The 16,128-nt window shown below is 38.4% G+C and overlaps 1 protein-coding gene across 1 annotated transcript; it reads right to left on the bottom strand.

The window, feature by feature from the left end:
• Nucleotides 1–981: 981 nt before the first annotated feature.
• Nucleotides 982–15,702, bottom strand: LOC311148437 (claudin-18-like; the record flags this gene model as incomplete). The annotated part of the gene is made up of 6 exons (XM_084185404.1): nucleotides 982–1,117; nucleotides 1,255–1,374; nucleotides 1,582–1,711; nucleotides 9,677–9,841; nucleotides 10,651–10,816; nucleotides 15,646–15,702. 6 exons carry the CDS (start codon nucleotides 15,700–15,702, stop codon nucleotides 982–984), a joined length of 774 nt encoding a protein of 257 aa, XP_084041530.1.
• Between the last annotated feature and the right edge of the window lie 426 nt (nucleotides 15,703–16,128).

Genomic DNA, 16,128 nt, shown 5'->3' with positions numbered 1-16,128 from the left:
TGGACGCACAGGCAGAAAATGGTGGAACTAAGTGTTTTGGGGGATGCTCAACATTGACATCATTAACGTGAGTCCCCTGTAGCTCAGTTGGTAGAGCATGGCGTTTGCAAAACCAGGGTTGTGGGTTCGTTTCCCACGGAGGGCCAGTATGAAAATGTATGCACTCACTAATTGTAAGTCGCTCTGGATAAGAGCGTCTGCTAAATGACTAAAATGTAAAATAAATGTGTGCATTGTGGGGGGGGCATTGTTACAGAAGTAAGAATCGTTGTCAATCAAATAGCCTACTTTGTGTGGGATTTGAAATACTTTCTGAATATTGGACTCTGGTCACATTTTGCATAATTAAAAATATATATTTGTTTAAAAAAAATATAAGTATAATATATTATACTTACATTTTAGTCATTTAGCAGACGCTCTTATCCAGAGCGAGTTACAGTTAGTGAATACATATTTTTATTCATACTGGCCCCCCCGTGGAAATCGAACCCACAACCCTGGCGTTGCAAACGCCATGCTCTATCAACTGAGCTACATCCCTGCCGGCCATTCCCTCCCCTACCCTGGACGACGCTGGGCCAATTGTGCGCCGCCCATGAGTCTCCCGGTCGCGGCCGGCTGCGACAGAGCCTGGATTCGAACCAGGATCTCTAGTGGCACAGCTAGCACTGCGATGCAGTGCCTTAGACCACTGCGCCACTCAGGAGACATTTTGCGTGAGTAATTTAGTCAAATTTACTACACTTTAAATATTACAATATTGTCTCCTTAAATGCAGAATAACAAATCCAAAAACACAGAATATAAGAGAGATCCAAGTAGAAAAATAACTAATCAAACCTGAAAAGATTTTCCTTCATAGCAACCCTCTATGAAATCTTCTAAGCCCCTCAGAGCTGCATGAGATTGTCACTTAAATATCAAAATAGTATTGTTTAGTTTCAGTGAACTTCTAACTGGTACATAATATTATATTCTTCACACATATTGCTGGTTGGAGTTTCTTCCATTCATACTCTGGGCTCTGAAAGACTTGTCATAGGCCAGTCTGGGATTCACGTCATCCTTGTACACGGTTGTGTGTTGGGACGCAGCTTTGTAGGCCATCCCATAACTGAGGACAGAAAGAAAATGAAATGATTAGAATAAATATAATTATTAATAATATTTGTGAGTAAGAATTAGAAAGAGGATGAAGAGTATGGTTCTAGTTTAGAACTCTCGTTTTCTGGTGGATAAGATGGAATTTACCCATGTCTCTTCTCCTCTGATGGAATCATCCCTCTGCAGGCAATACACATCATAACTCCTCCCACGACCAACACAGCCCCGCCTATCCACCCCACAAAGAGGGCGGTGCCAAAGGTGTACCTGAAAAACAGAAGTGATACATTGACACATAAAAAATTACAACTTAGCAAATTGCCATCTTGACCTTATGATTGATACCAGCTTATACACCAAAGCAGCCTCCCAAATGACACTATTCCCTACATAGTGCACTACTTTTGACCGGACTCTAAAGGATAGGGTGCCATTTGGGAGAAGTGAATCCTTCTCACGTTGCAGTTAATGTACCTTGGAGTGAGAGATCCTCCAAGTCCTCCTAACCCTCCTCCCAGTCCACCTTCTCCTGCATAGGTGGTGAACCGGAAGCTGGACACGATTAGGTTGGCAAAGACAGATGCTCCAGCAATGCCACAGACACCTAGGAGGAGGAAAATTACATTTACATTTTGGTTGGTAAGAAGAAGAAAACAGACATTTTTGTTTTAGACTTTAAACCCAAATTGAATCAGAATGATTTGGCTTGCCAGTTATGAACATCAATACCAAAACATTACCAAAAAATTACCAAATCATCACCAAAACATTACCAAAACATCATCGAAACATTACAACAATACAATCCAAAACATGGTATTTTGGTATTTGGTATTTTATTAAGATCCCCATTAGCTGTTGCAAAAGCAGCAGCTACTCTTCCTACGGTCCACATAAAACATGAAACATGACATAATACAGAACATTAACAGACAAGAACAGCTCAAGGACAGAACTACATCAATTTAAAAAAGGCACGCGTAGCCTACATATCAATACATACACACAAACTTTAAATAGGGGAGAGGCGTTGTGCCGTGAGCTGTTGCTTTATCTGTTTTTTGAAACCAGGTTTGCTGTTCATTTGAGCAATGTGAGATGGGAGAGACGCTGGGGCACGGGGGCAGGGCACGCGTAGACAAGATGGCGTATTGAATAGAAAACGGTACAAAACACCTCAAGATAAAAACAAAATATTCAAAATCAGTAAGTTAGACTAAATATTAGCATTTCATATATTCACAGTTAATAAAATTTAATCTGGATAATAACACAAACAGATCATAAGGCTAGAGAAATATATCGACAAATATTACAACAACACGCAACACCCAAACATGACTGAAGATAAGCGTGGAGAGCCAATCCCCAAAAGGAAACGTGACTCATCGACTGATACAGATGATATATGCTTTTCACCACTGGTGAATGACAAATAAATGACAAATTGGGCATACTAGAATTGGTCAGTAAAGACGTAAAATAGTTGAAAGCGAGTCTTCAAATGAGTGACGAAAAAGCTTTGGTAATGGAGAAAGAAACCAAAAAATTAAAAATGACAGTCTCTAAAATGGAAACGGACGTTAGGGAATTAAAAAAGGAGAACAACCTTCTGAGAGAAGCCTTACTAGACATCCAAACTAGATAGATGAGGGAAAATCTAGTACTTACGGGTATTCAGGAAAAGGAGGGAGAAATAACAGAGAATATTATGAAGGACTTCCTGCATACAGCGCTACAAATCCCACTCGAGGCTGTCGATAAAATCCAACTCGAACGTGTACACCGTTTCGGAAAAAAAGGACAGAAATATGAGCGCCCAATCATTGCCAAATTTGCTTTTTTTAAAGATAAAGCTATGGTGAAAAGCCTAGGAAAAAGACTTGCTGGCACGAAAATAGGCATGAATGATCAGTTCCCGAGGGAGATTGTAGAAAGGCTCAAAGTTCTGTATCCAATCTTCAAGGAAAACAGATTAAAAGGAAAACGTGTTGCACTCGTGGTGGATAAACTATATATTGACAATCAAATGTTCAGAGACACAAAGACTATTCCATGGCTATTCTAAAAGTTGTAATAGAGGAGTCAAATATTGGAGCACCTGATACTAGCAATGATAGGGATTGTAATATTAAATAACATTTATAGTAAGTATAGTATTTTATAAAAGGATAAAACGACATAACAAGCAGAATAATACATCTTTAAATACAAATAATTAGAACATGGCTTTTTTTGCGGGAGGTTGTTGTTTTGGCGGATGGTTGTTGTGGTTGGTCCTGTGTTCTCTCTGGCGTCCTTTCCCCCTTGCGGCAGATGTGGATGTGGGTGCGTTTGCATGCTCGGCCCATTTCTTCCGCAGTCAACCATGTGGTGTGCATTTTTGTATTTGAAAAGGTGCGGCGTTAAGTGAATGAGAGGGGAAATGGTTGCATATCCCAGAGCCGACCGGGGGTCTATGAGCAGGGGTAGTGAGAGAGAGCTTTCAATTTTGTGTAGATGAGGGATATACATTTTTTAATATAGTATAATCTAATTTTTCATTGTCCTATCATGATGGAAAGATCCCTAACCCTATAACCTGGACACCCACCTGAGCGACCCATACACCAAAGAGAAGTTCCCATCTCTTTTATGGACCTGCTGTGAGTATGTAGCCTAAACAGAGAAATAAATGCGGTCAGAGACCTACTTGAGCAGCACCGCCCCCTCAAGATTCTGAGCCTGCCTGGCAGGGTTGGTCCTACAAAGCCAGAGCCCCCTGATGGGAGAGCATAATATACAAGGAAATTCTCAAAGCTGCTAATGAGAACCTTGACGACCTTTTACCTAGCCGGTGGGGTACGCCCACCCAGGTAGTGGCAGTGCTGGCAACACTGACTGCAGTAACCCATGGGGAGGGGGTCAGTCTCGGACAATCAGAGAGGGGGATTATCATTGTGGCCCAGGTGGCACAAAATAATCAAAGGTCTGACCGCACGGAGATGCTTGGGAAAATGGTTACAACAGGGGATCAGAGTGTTTGTGTCTCAGGTGAAGAGGGTGGATCTGATCTCTATCACCTAGGACTTGACATAGATTAAGTAGATTCATCAAATCTCACATTGTTATCAATTTCTGCTCAATCTACATGCTTTCTCAATCAGCTTTAACTGTATGTGCACTCGTAAATCAGGTTATTTCTCGAGTTGGGCTCTGGGATATAACAGCCGTTGAGTATCTGATTTTATGGTGGATTGTGGAGGAGGGGGGTTGAGTGTGTTGGAGTATGTGAGTATGTGTGTGTGTGCTTGTCTGGCATCTGTTGTGGGGGGGTGGGGATGTTGGGGGGGAGGGGGGGGGGGGGGGGGTATGGGATGGACCACAGGAATTATTTGCTAGGACAATAATTGCTTGTCAATGAATTAAATGTAATACAATGGCAATCTGGGTTATATGTTAGAATCCTATGCGTGAACTGCCAACATTATTACGCATATTAATTGATAATGATGGAAAATAGGATATGCAATTTTTTTTTTAAATAGTTATATAGATATAGATATAGAGGTGAAAGCATTGGAAATGCTTTTGGCGGTTAATCTGCTTCTGTTTTGTGGGTGGCACTGTGTGCTGTTTTCGATGGATGGGTCCTGGCCTCTCGGGGCCTTAGGGATCCGGAGGGACGTGGGTGGGATGCTGATCACTGGAATGACGGCTCAACTTGGGATGGGGAGGGGCTTTAGCGGGGGAATTAGTTGAGAACAATTGAAGGATTACTCCGTAGCAATGCAAATATCACGGTACAGCTATATGGACACTCAATCATTACGGTATTTTTTATTGGTATATTTACAAACATATATAATGATAAATAGACTTGAAACTTGTATCTCATTATGGTGTATGGTGAAATAAGTATAGCCAGTTATAATTGTAATGGCTTAGATGATAATAACAAAAGAAGAACAATATTTACATGGCTCAAAGAGAAGGAATATAATATCTATTGTATACAGGAAACTCATTCAACAATTCGAGATGAAGTAGCGTGGAAAAAAGAATGGGGGGGGGGGGGGGGGGGGGGGGGAATATACTTCTCCCATGGGCAAAGAAATTCAAAAGGGGTGATGATATTAATTAATAGTAATTTCGATCCGAATGTGCAAATTGTCCAAATAGATACGCAAGGTAGATGGATTATTTTAAATATGTTATCGGACCATAAACAGATATGGCTCGTTAACCTTTACGGACCAAATAATGATGATCCAAAATTCTTTGACAATATATAATAAATTATCAACTCTGCAAGCAATTCAAGACAATATTATTATGGTGGGGGAATATAATACTGTTTTAAATAGCTCAATGGACCGTAAAGGAAATCACACCACAAACAATCACCCACATGCTCTTAAGGAAATTGTGAATGTCATGGATACATTAGAACTAGTAGATATATGGAGGCTTAAATATACTGATCTAGTGAGATATACATGGCGGAGACTGAATCAAGCTAGTCGTCTTGACTTCTTTCTTATCTCATTCTCGTTGGCACCAAAAGTAAAAAAAAATGTTGATAGGGGACAGAATGCGGTCGGACCATCATATAATAGGCATATACATTACTCTTACTGAATTTCCACGTGGGCGAGGATATTGGAAATTTTATCAAAGCCTATTGGATGATAATTTATTTATAATTAGAACAAAGGAATTTATAACTGACTTTTTCCAACATAACATAGGTACAGCGAATCCCCTTATTGTTTGGGACACTTTTAAATGTGCCTTTAGAGGCCATGCAATTCAGTACTCATCTCGAAAACAAAAGCAATTTAGGTCAAAAGAGTTTATACTAAGAAAGGAAATAGAAAGTCTAACAGAACAGATAGATGGCAATAAAAACTGTAACATAGACGCTCAGAATAAATTAGCGGAAAAACAAAAATAAATGGAGAAACTTATTCAAGAAAGATCAAGTGTAATATATTATAAAAACAAAGCAAACTGGATGGAATATGGGGAAAAATGCACAACATTATGTTTTAATATTCAACATGCTACCAAAAATAACTTAATGAAACTGCTTACAATTGACGGAGTCACCCCATAATTCACCAAATTATATTTTGAAGGAAGAAACAAAGTACTTTAAGCATATGTTTTCTTTTCAGTCGCCTCCATCTCCTCTAACTGAAGCTAATTGTAGATTTTTTTTTTCTATTGATAATGTCAAATTAACAGCCACACAGAAAGACTCATGTGAAGGTGAAATTACAGAGGATGAACTTCTGGATGCAATTAAAGACTTTAAGTCTGGGAAAACTCCAGGGTTGGATGGCATACCAGTCGAGGTATACCAAACCTTTTTTGATATACTAAGAGGACCGTTATTAGCATGTTTTAACCACTCCTATGTAAATGGTAGATTATCTGACACTCAAGAAGAAGGTCTGATCTCATTATTACTGAAACAGGATACAAGTGGAAAATATAAAGATCCAGTCCATTTACAAAATTGGAGGCCCCTTACACTTCAGTGTTGTGATGCAATAATCCTAGCAAAATGTATAGCGCATAGAATTAAAAAGGTATTGTCGGATATTATTCATTCTAATCAGACAGGTTTTTTACATGGAAGATACATTGGAGATAATATAAGGCAAGTATTGGAAACAATAGAACACTATGGAAAATATGGGAAACCAGGCCTGCTATTCATAGCAGACTTCGAAAAGGCATTTGATAAAGTTCGACTGGGGTTTATATATAAATGCCTGGAGCATTTCAATTTTGGAGAATCTCTTATAAAATGGGTCAAAATCATGTATAGTAACCCTAGGTGTAAAATAGTAAATAATGGCTATTTCTCAGAAAGTTTTAAACTGTCAAGAGGAGTGAAACAAGGTTGTCCACTATCGGCATATCTATTTATTGTGGCCATCGAGATGTTAGCTATTAAAATCAGATCCAATAATAATATCAGAGGATTACGCTGTACGCTGATGATTCATGTTTTCTTTTAAATCCACAACTAGAATCCCTCCACAGCCTCATAGAGGATCTAGATACATTTTCTAACCTCTCTGGATTACAACCAAATTGTGACAAATGTACTATATTACGTATTGGATCACTAAAAAATAAAATATTTACATTACCATGTAGTTTACCAATAAAATGGTCTGATGGTGATGTGGATATACTCGGAATACATATTCCAAAGGAAATAAATGATCTCACTTCAATACATTTTAATAGAAAGTTAGCAAAAATAGATAAGATCTTACTACCATGGAAAGGAAAATACCTGTCAATTTGTGGAAAAATCACCCTGATTACCTCTTTAGTATTATCCCAGTTTACCTATTTGCTTATGGTCTTCATACGCCTAGCAAACAGTTTTTTAAATTATATGAGAAAAAAATATTAAATTTTATTTGGAACGGCAAGCCAGACAAAACTAAAAGGGCATATTTATATAATGAATATGAATTCGGAGGACAGAAATTATTACATATTAAAGCATTAGACCTATCACTAAAAGCTTCAGTCATACAAAAATTATACTTAAATCCGAACTGGTTCTCAAGCAAATTAGTAAGATTGTCTCACCCAATGTTCAAGAAAAGCCTTTTTCCCTTTATTCAGATTACAACAACTCATTTGCAGTTATTTTAAAAGGAAATCATCTCCCAAATATCACTATTTCTAAAACAAGCCATAGAAAGTTGGTTGCAATTTCAATTTAATCTTCCAGAAACGACCGAACAAATAATGTAACAAATATTGTGGTTAAATTCAAATATAGTAATTGACAAAAAAACGTTATTTTTTGACAGAATCTTTAAAAAAGGTATAATCTTCATAAATGATATCATCGGTAGGACTGGTGGAGTTATGTTGCACATGCAGCTAACAAAAACATATGGAAATGTCTGCTCTACCCAAAATTACAACCAAATAATTGCAGCCTTACCGCAAAAGTGGAAGAGGAAAGTTGAAGGAGGAGAAAGTAAGGAACTTGTCTGTCGGCCTTGCATTAAAGAACATAATTGGTTAAGGAAAACTGTGATAAATAAAAAAGTATATTAGTTTCACTTAAGGACCAAAGGATTGACAGCCGTCCCATATAGATTGCAAAATAGTTGGGAAGAGATTTTTGACATACCGATCCCATGGCATAGTGTTTATGAACTGACACGCAAAACGACACCGGATTCAAAAATTAGAATCTTTCAATTTAAATGATTATATAAAATTCTTGCTACCAATAGAATGTTATTTATATGGGGGATACAAACTTCCCAGCTCTGCATATTTTGCTGTGAAGAGACAGAATCATTAGATCATTTGTTTTGGTTCTGTCCATTTGTAGCTTGTTTTTGGACACAGGTCCAGGAATGGCTAAAGGATTGCAATATTTACCTGGAGCTAACCTTACAGATAGCATTACTGGGTGATCTGAAAAGTCATAGTCAATCGATCAATAATTTAATAAGACTTTTAGCAAAAATGTTTATTTTACATTCACAATCTGTAGAAGCAATGAGAATAGAAAGGTTCAGAACTTTTGTAAAACATCACAGTACGGTTGAAATATATATGGCAAATAGAAATCCTATATGGATGGTGTTAAGAGATAGATGGGAGGTATTGAATAGAGTTGAAGGATGGGACTAATAACAAATAACAACAAATAATAACAAAGATAGCTAATAATGTAAGCATACTGTGTCCATAATAAGTATATAGGTTGTATGTTGGAAGTTTTTGGGAAAGAGCACAGTTAGAAAGATATGGCATATAGAAGCAAACCGGATGGACATCATGAAAATGATCGGAGAGGTTGAGAGTAGAAGAATTTCAGGAGCAAAATTTTTTTAAATATATATATATATAATAGAATTATTGTAAAATTAACTGTGTCCATAAGGTGTAGATAGTAAGTATAGACCGGAAGTAGAGGCCTGGGCATTGTTGTTCACTAATTTACTCCAAAGTAGGGAAAGGATGGCGGGGTTGAAAAGTAATAAAGGGGAGTATATATATAAAAAACATGGGGGATTGGAAGTGATGCAGACAATTACATTGATAGAAGATACAATCTATCTGCAATATTAAGCTGATCCACACCCCCCCCCCAAAAAAAATTAATAATAATAATAATAATATGAGATGGGAGTTCCATGCAATAATGGCTCTATATAACACTGGTGGCATGTTTGGTGAGGTAAGTGTGTGTAAGTTGACTATGCATACAATTTGGAATTTTCTACACATTCATGTTTCTTAGATAAATAAGAAGTGATGCAATCAGTCTCTCCTCAACTCTTAGCCAAGAGAGACTGGCATGCATAGTATTTATATTAGCCCTCTGATTACAATGACGAGCAAGAGGTGTTCTGGGCCAGCTTCAGCCTAACTAGGTCTTTCCTTGTAGCACTCGACCACACGACTGGACAATAATGAAGATGAAACATAACTAGTGCCTGCAGGACTTGCTTTTTGGAGTGTGGTGTCAAAAAAGATTCACCTGCGAGCTGGAACATCACCAAAACTTTGGCAAAAAACATCACCTCACCTGCGAGCAGAAACATGACCCCAGAGGTCAGCGTCATTTTAGCCTTGACTTTGTCCTCCATATTTCCCATCTTCAGACACTTGAGGGCAAAGATGGCGATCAGACAGCCAATTGCTCCCAGAACTATCCCCACTATCATCAGGGCCCGCACAGCTTGGAGCATAGCTACGGGTCAAACAAAAACAGACACAACGTCAGATAAAATAGTCTTACTTTTAAACTTAAGTAATGACCTGTGATTGTGTGTATCCTACTTTCCTATAAGTATTCTATGTATCCATCTACTGTGGTATTTAATTTAGATCATAGATGTTCCAACATTAAAAAACTAAAACTACATTCATTCTCAAATCTACATCCAAATGACAAAAGGTTTTATTGATTAGGGCCCTATAGTACTCCTGTTTTGATGGGCCATTTAACTATATTTTGTGCCTGGAAGATAATCTCACTTCCTGCTCTTGAATTTAATTCTACAAATTTTTTAAAAGATTGAACTGCTCTATTGAACATGTTTAAATCAATAAAACCTTTTTGAGACGAAAACACATTACCTTTTATTGATCATGGCTCTAAACTCTACTCACATTAACATGACCTACTGACTAAACTATATGGAAGATAATCTCACTACCCGCCTTTAACACGCATTTTTAAAGATTAAACGCTGCTGAAGAAACTTGATTAGACATGTTCAAAATGGTTTTAGGTTTCAAGTCAAGTGAAATAAAAAAAGTTTGTTTTATACCGCTTGTTAATATCCACTAATAGAAACAAATGCCATATCTTATCTAGAGTCGCACCCTTGAGAGGCACTCGACATACAAAGCTTGATCGAGATCAAGTTAAAAACAGTTTGCTGCTGACCGTCCATTGACATAGTTATTTGGAAAATACTTTATATTTGATAAATGTACAGTAAATCAAAGAAACATAATGTTTAACTTCTTACAAGTCAATAAAGCAAACCTTACTTGGCAGCCCTAGTATGGTAAAATAAGGCCTGCATTGGGTCATTCCAGATGAGTTTTCTACACATGATTTCCAGAGTCCAGAGTAAGTGTAAACACTTGTTACGACTGAGAAGGACCGGTCCTGTAAACTCCACATATCCATGGCTGTAGCAGCAGATATTAAAAACTGTCCCAATACACCCAGCATGAAGCCGATTTGTTGAATCATTGAGGCGGCCGTTTTAGCTTCCCTTCTTGTTTGATGTCAGACACCTCTTTGCTTGAAGTCATGAAATGGTCTTCTGTTCTCGGGTTCTTATCACTATGTACTCCTGAACAGGGAACCAACCTTATCAAATGTTTGCTTAAAATTGTCCTGAGTTGCTGTCACAGTTTCGGGCAACGGTTGTTTATAAAGGCTGTGGCTTGATCTTGTTTCCATATGTGACTCATTTCAGGAAACTACGCGTATGTCGTTTATCACCATTTCACAGGAGAGGCATTTGAACGTAAACATAGATTTTTTATCAAAATGCGTTTATTGGCAGAAATTCCATCAAACATGTATGCCATCTGTAAATATTAATACAATAGTTTAATTACTAGCCTAGTTGGTTTAGCCACAGAATTTTGATGAGCTGGACATGCCGAGAGATGAGTTCGAATTGGTCTGCCATGTAGCAGGCTCTGTCTATAATATGAACTGCTCAGTATGTGTAGATAATCATTTTGTAATGCAGCCTTTTTGAAAGATATCTCAAAGAACTGCGAACGTATTGCTAATGCTCTCCACTTTCTGGAGGACCGAGTTTTGAAATCAGTGGAATGCCCGGTGGAAGCAGAGTATGATAGCTAAGGAGAAGGAGAAAATTCAGGCGTTTGATTGCAAATATGCGGAGGGAATCGAAAAGAGAACACACAGAAGGTGTAAAACACCTGTCTCTGGATTACATCTTCAAGCTAAGGGCAACTATGGCATCCGTAACAGAGAGAGAGAAGTGTTCATCCATGCATATGGGAAAGAGAGTCTAGCTAGCTACATGTTCAGATATTATATGTTTTTAATTTAGTCAGAAAGTTGTTTTCATTGCAATTTAAAGCGTACTGTTAGCTAGCTAGCTAACATTAGCTGGCTGGCTGGCTCGCTAGCTAACGTTACATGTATAATCTTTGTAGTTATTTTATTCGTATCTCAGAGCCATTTGCATTGCTAGTTATAGCCTAATGTTAGCTAGCTAGCTAACATTGAACCTAGTTGGTTAGCTTTAGCTACCTGTAGATTCATGCAGGGTAATAACATTATGAGATGGGATTATGGTTAATTGTTTAGCTAGCTAGCTACATGTCTAAACAAAAGACTCCACTGTGCAAGTAACCATTTCACTGTACCGTTTACACCTTCTGTATCCTGTGCATTTGACAAATAAACTTTTATTTTATTTGATATAGTGTGTGTTTACCAGAGACGGTAATGTGAAGAACAACATAACTTGCACCAAAGTCAAATTAGGACATAACATTAGGCCAACGAGACAGTGTCCAAGTTATCAAATTCTCCGGCAGAATGCCCTCCTTCTATTTTGTCACACTCACAACCGTAGGCTATTTTCTTTAATTAGCTCACCATTAACTTGTAAATAATGATCATGTTTTGAGTTTATTTTCTTGTAATAATGAATACAAATTAGCTAAAGTTAAGATGTTGTCAGCTACAGTTGAAGTCGGAAGTTTACATACACTTAGGTTGGAGTCATTAAAACTTGTTTTTCAACCACCCCACACATTTCTTGTTAACAAACTATAGTTTTGGCAAGTCGGTTAGGACATCTACTTTGTGCATGACACAAGTCATTTTTCCAACAATTGTTTACAGACAGATTATTTCACTTATAATTCACTATAACACAATTCCAGTAGGTCAGAAGTTTACATACACTAAGTTGACTGTGCCTTTAAACAGCTTGGCAAATTCCAGAAAATGATGTAATGGCTTTAGAAGCTTCTGATAGGCTAATTTACATCATTTGAGTCAATTGGAGGGGTACCTGTGGATATATTTCAAGGCATATCTTCAAACTCAGTGTCTCTTTGCTTGACATAATGAAAAAAAAAAATAATAATCAGCCAAGACCTCAGAATTTTTTTTGTAGACCTCCACAAGTCTGGTTCATCCTTGGGAGCAATTTCCAAATGCCTGAAGGTACCACGTTCATCTGTACAAACAAGAGTACGCAAGTATAAACACCATGGGACCACGTAGCAGTCATACCGCTCAGGAAGGAGACGCGTTCTGTCTCCTAGAGATTAATGTACTTTGGTGCGAAAAGTGCAAATCAATCCCAGAACAACAGCAAAGGACCTTGTGAAGATGCTGGAGGAAACAGCTACAAAAGTATCTATATATCCATTGTAAAACGAGTCCTATATCGACATAACCTGAAAGGCCACTCAGCAAGGAAGAAACCACTGCTCCAAAACCACCATAAAAAAGCCAGACTACAGTTTGCAACTGCACATGGGGACAAAAATCGTACTTTTTTGAGAAATTTCCTCTGGTCTGATCAAACAAAAATAGAACTGTTCGGCCATAATGACCATTGTTATGTTTGGAAGAAAAAGGGGGTTGCTTGCAAGCCGAAGAACACCATCCCAACCGTGAAGCACGGGGGTGGCAGTATCATGCTGTGGGGGTGCTTTGCTGCAGAAGGGACTGGTGCACGTCACAAAATAGATGGCATCATGAGGAAGGAAAATTATGTGGATATATCGGCCCTGACCTCAATCCTATAGAACATTTGTGGGCAGAACTGAAAAAGCGTGTGCGAGCAAACCTGACTCAGTTACACCAACTCTGTCAGGAGGAATGGGCCAAAATTCACCCATCTTATTGTGGGAAGCTTGTGGAAGGCTACCCGAAATGTTTGACCCAAGTTAAACAATTGAAAGGCGATGCTACCAAATACTAATTGAGTGTATGTAAACTTCTGACCCACTGGGAATGTGATGAAAGAAATAAAAGCTGAAATATATAATTCTCTCTACTATTATTCTAACATTTCACATTCTTAAAATAAATTGGTGATCCTAACTGACCTAAGACAGGGGATGTTTACTAGGATTTAGTGTCAGGAATTGTGAAAAACTGAGTTTACATGTATTTGGCTAAGGTGAATGTAAAATTCCGACTTTAACTGAATATGATATGGTCATTATTTGAACTGGCTAGCCATTTAACCATAACGTTAGCTAGCTAGCTAACTAGCTAGCTAACAAGCTAGAAACGAACCAAAACATTGTTTAGAATTTTGCTTTGAGTTAACTGGTTAGCTATGTTGACATATAATATATACCTTTTTAAATGGATGGGTTTATTGGTGTTAAAATACACCAGTTATGCTATTTTGGACCACTAGGCTGCTGATGTCATGCAGCCTGTCATTTATGTGTTTATACTTTTTCATAACGACAACGACAAGGTTGATGTCGGACGACAATAGAATGTTCATGATGTCACTGCGACAACTGTATACAGACATGTCGATAGATGTAGTATAAACCAGCCTTTAGTCTTGAAATCTTTGGTTGTTTAGTACACTTCTGTACTCACTCTGGCCTCACATTTGAATCCTTAAAGAGATGGGTGGGGCTAAGGCTTAAGAGGGTGTGAATGATACTGAATGTGTGTAGACAAAGAAGAGCTCTCCAGTAGGTGTACCAAAACATTCAAGGGACATTTTCTGAAAAGTGGGTTTATCAACTTTCAAAGCAAAAATGCTTTCCCATTGTTCCTCAACTGTAGTGTATGATATAGAATGTTCTAGCTCTGAGTCACTACTTTTATCCAATGTAAAAAACACCATTTCAAATGTTGCTAAATAAGACCGAATCGAACCGGTCGGTCACATATGTGGTTATTTCTACAACGTTTTCGGGAAACATACAATACCAGTCAAAGGTTTGGACCCACCTACTCATTCAAGGGTTTTTCTTTATTTTTACTATTTTTTACATTGTAGAATAATAGTGAAGACATCAAAACTATGAAGTTACACATATGGAATCATGTAGTTGGCAAAAAAGTGTTAAACAAACCAGAATATATTTTATATTTGAGATTCTTCAAATAGCCACCCTTTGCCTTGACAGCTTTGCACACTCTTGGCATTCTCTCAACCAGCTTCACCTGGAATATAAAATATGAACACAACATGTACAGTTTTGGTCCCATGTTTCATGAGCTGAAATAAAAGATCGCATAAAAATCTTATTTCTCTCAAATGATGTGCACAAATGTATTTACATCCCTGTTAGTGAGCATTTCTCCTTCGCCAAGATAATCCATCCATCTGACAGGTGTGGCATATCAAGAAGCTGATTAAACAGCATGATCATTACACAGGTGCACCATGTCTCGGACAATAAAAGGCCACTCTAAAATGTGCAGTTTTGTCACACAACACAATGCCACAGATGTCTCAAGTTTTGAGGGAGAGTGCAATTGGCATGCGGACTGCAGGAATGTCCACCAGAGCTGTTGCCAGATATTGTAATTGAATGTTCATTTCTCTACCATAAACCGCCTCCAACGTTGTTTTAGAGAATTTGGCAGTACATACAACCTGCCTCACAACCGCAGACAACGTGTAACCACGCCAGCCCAGGATTTCCACATCCGGCTTCTTCACCTGCAGGATAGTCTGAGCCCAGCCACCTGGACAGCTGATGAAACTGAGGAGTATTTCTGTCTGTAATAAAGCCCTTTTTGGGGGGAAGAACTCTGACTGGCTGGTCTTGGCCCCCTTGTGGGTGGGCCTATGCCCGCCCAGGTCCATCCATGGCTGCGCCCCTGCCCATTCATGTGAAATCCATAGATGAGGGCATAATGAATTTATTTCAATTGACTGATTTCCTTTGATGAATTGTTACTCAGTAAAATCGTTGAAATGTTGCGTTTATATTTTTGTTCAGTATAATTTGTCTGTTTTATGTCACAGATTTTCTTGTGTTTTTTATCACAGCCACGATCAGCAGTCTCAGCAGAAAACCCATCACCTGACACAGGGTCACCGCCATGATGCTGCTGGCTCTGTCTCTTCTCTCTCGTGGGAAACTAGCTCAGACCCTTCCTCTCTCTGTGGCAAACCTAACGTTCAACACTATCTTAACCTTCTCACTCGGTAGGCAAAAACAACACTCAACAATCAGAACCCTACCTACTGCATCACTGGCGCCAAGCTTCCTGCCATCTAGGCGGTGTCAGAGGAAGGGCCAAAAAATTGTCAAAGACTCCAGTCACCCAAGTCATAGACTGTTCTCTCTGCTACCGCAGGGCAAGCAGTACAGGAGCGCCAACTCTCGGTCCAAAAGGCTCCTTAACAGCTTCTACCCCCAAGCCATAAGACTGCTGAACAATTAATCAAATGGCCACCCGGACTATTTACATTTAGGTGTGTCCAAACTTTTGACTGGTAGTTTATATATAGAGAAAACTGACAGACA

The sequence above is a fragment of the Coregonus lavaretus genome (genome assembly GCF_964263955.1).
Source record: "Coregonus lavaretus genome assembly, chromosome: 21".
NCBI lineage: Eukaryota > Metazoa > Chordata > Actinopteri > Salmoniformes > Salmonidae > Coregonus > Coregonus lavaretus.
Note: the sequence above shows the minus strand (reverse complement) of the source record. Positions and strands in the feature narration are given on the sequence as shown.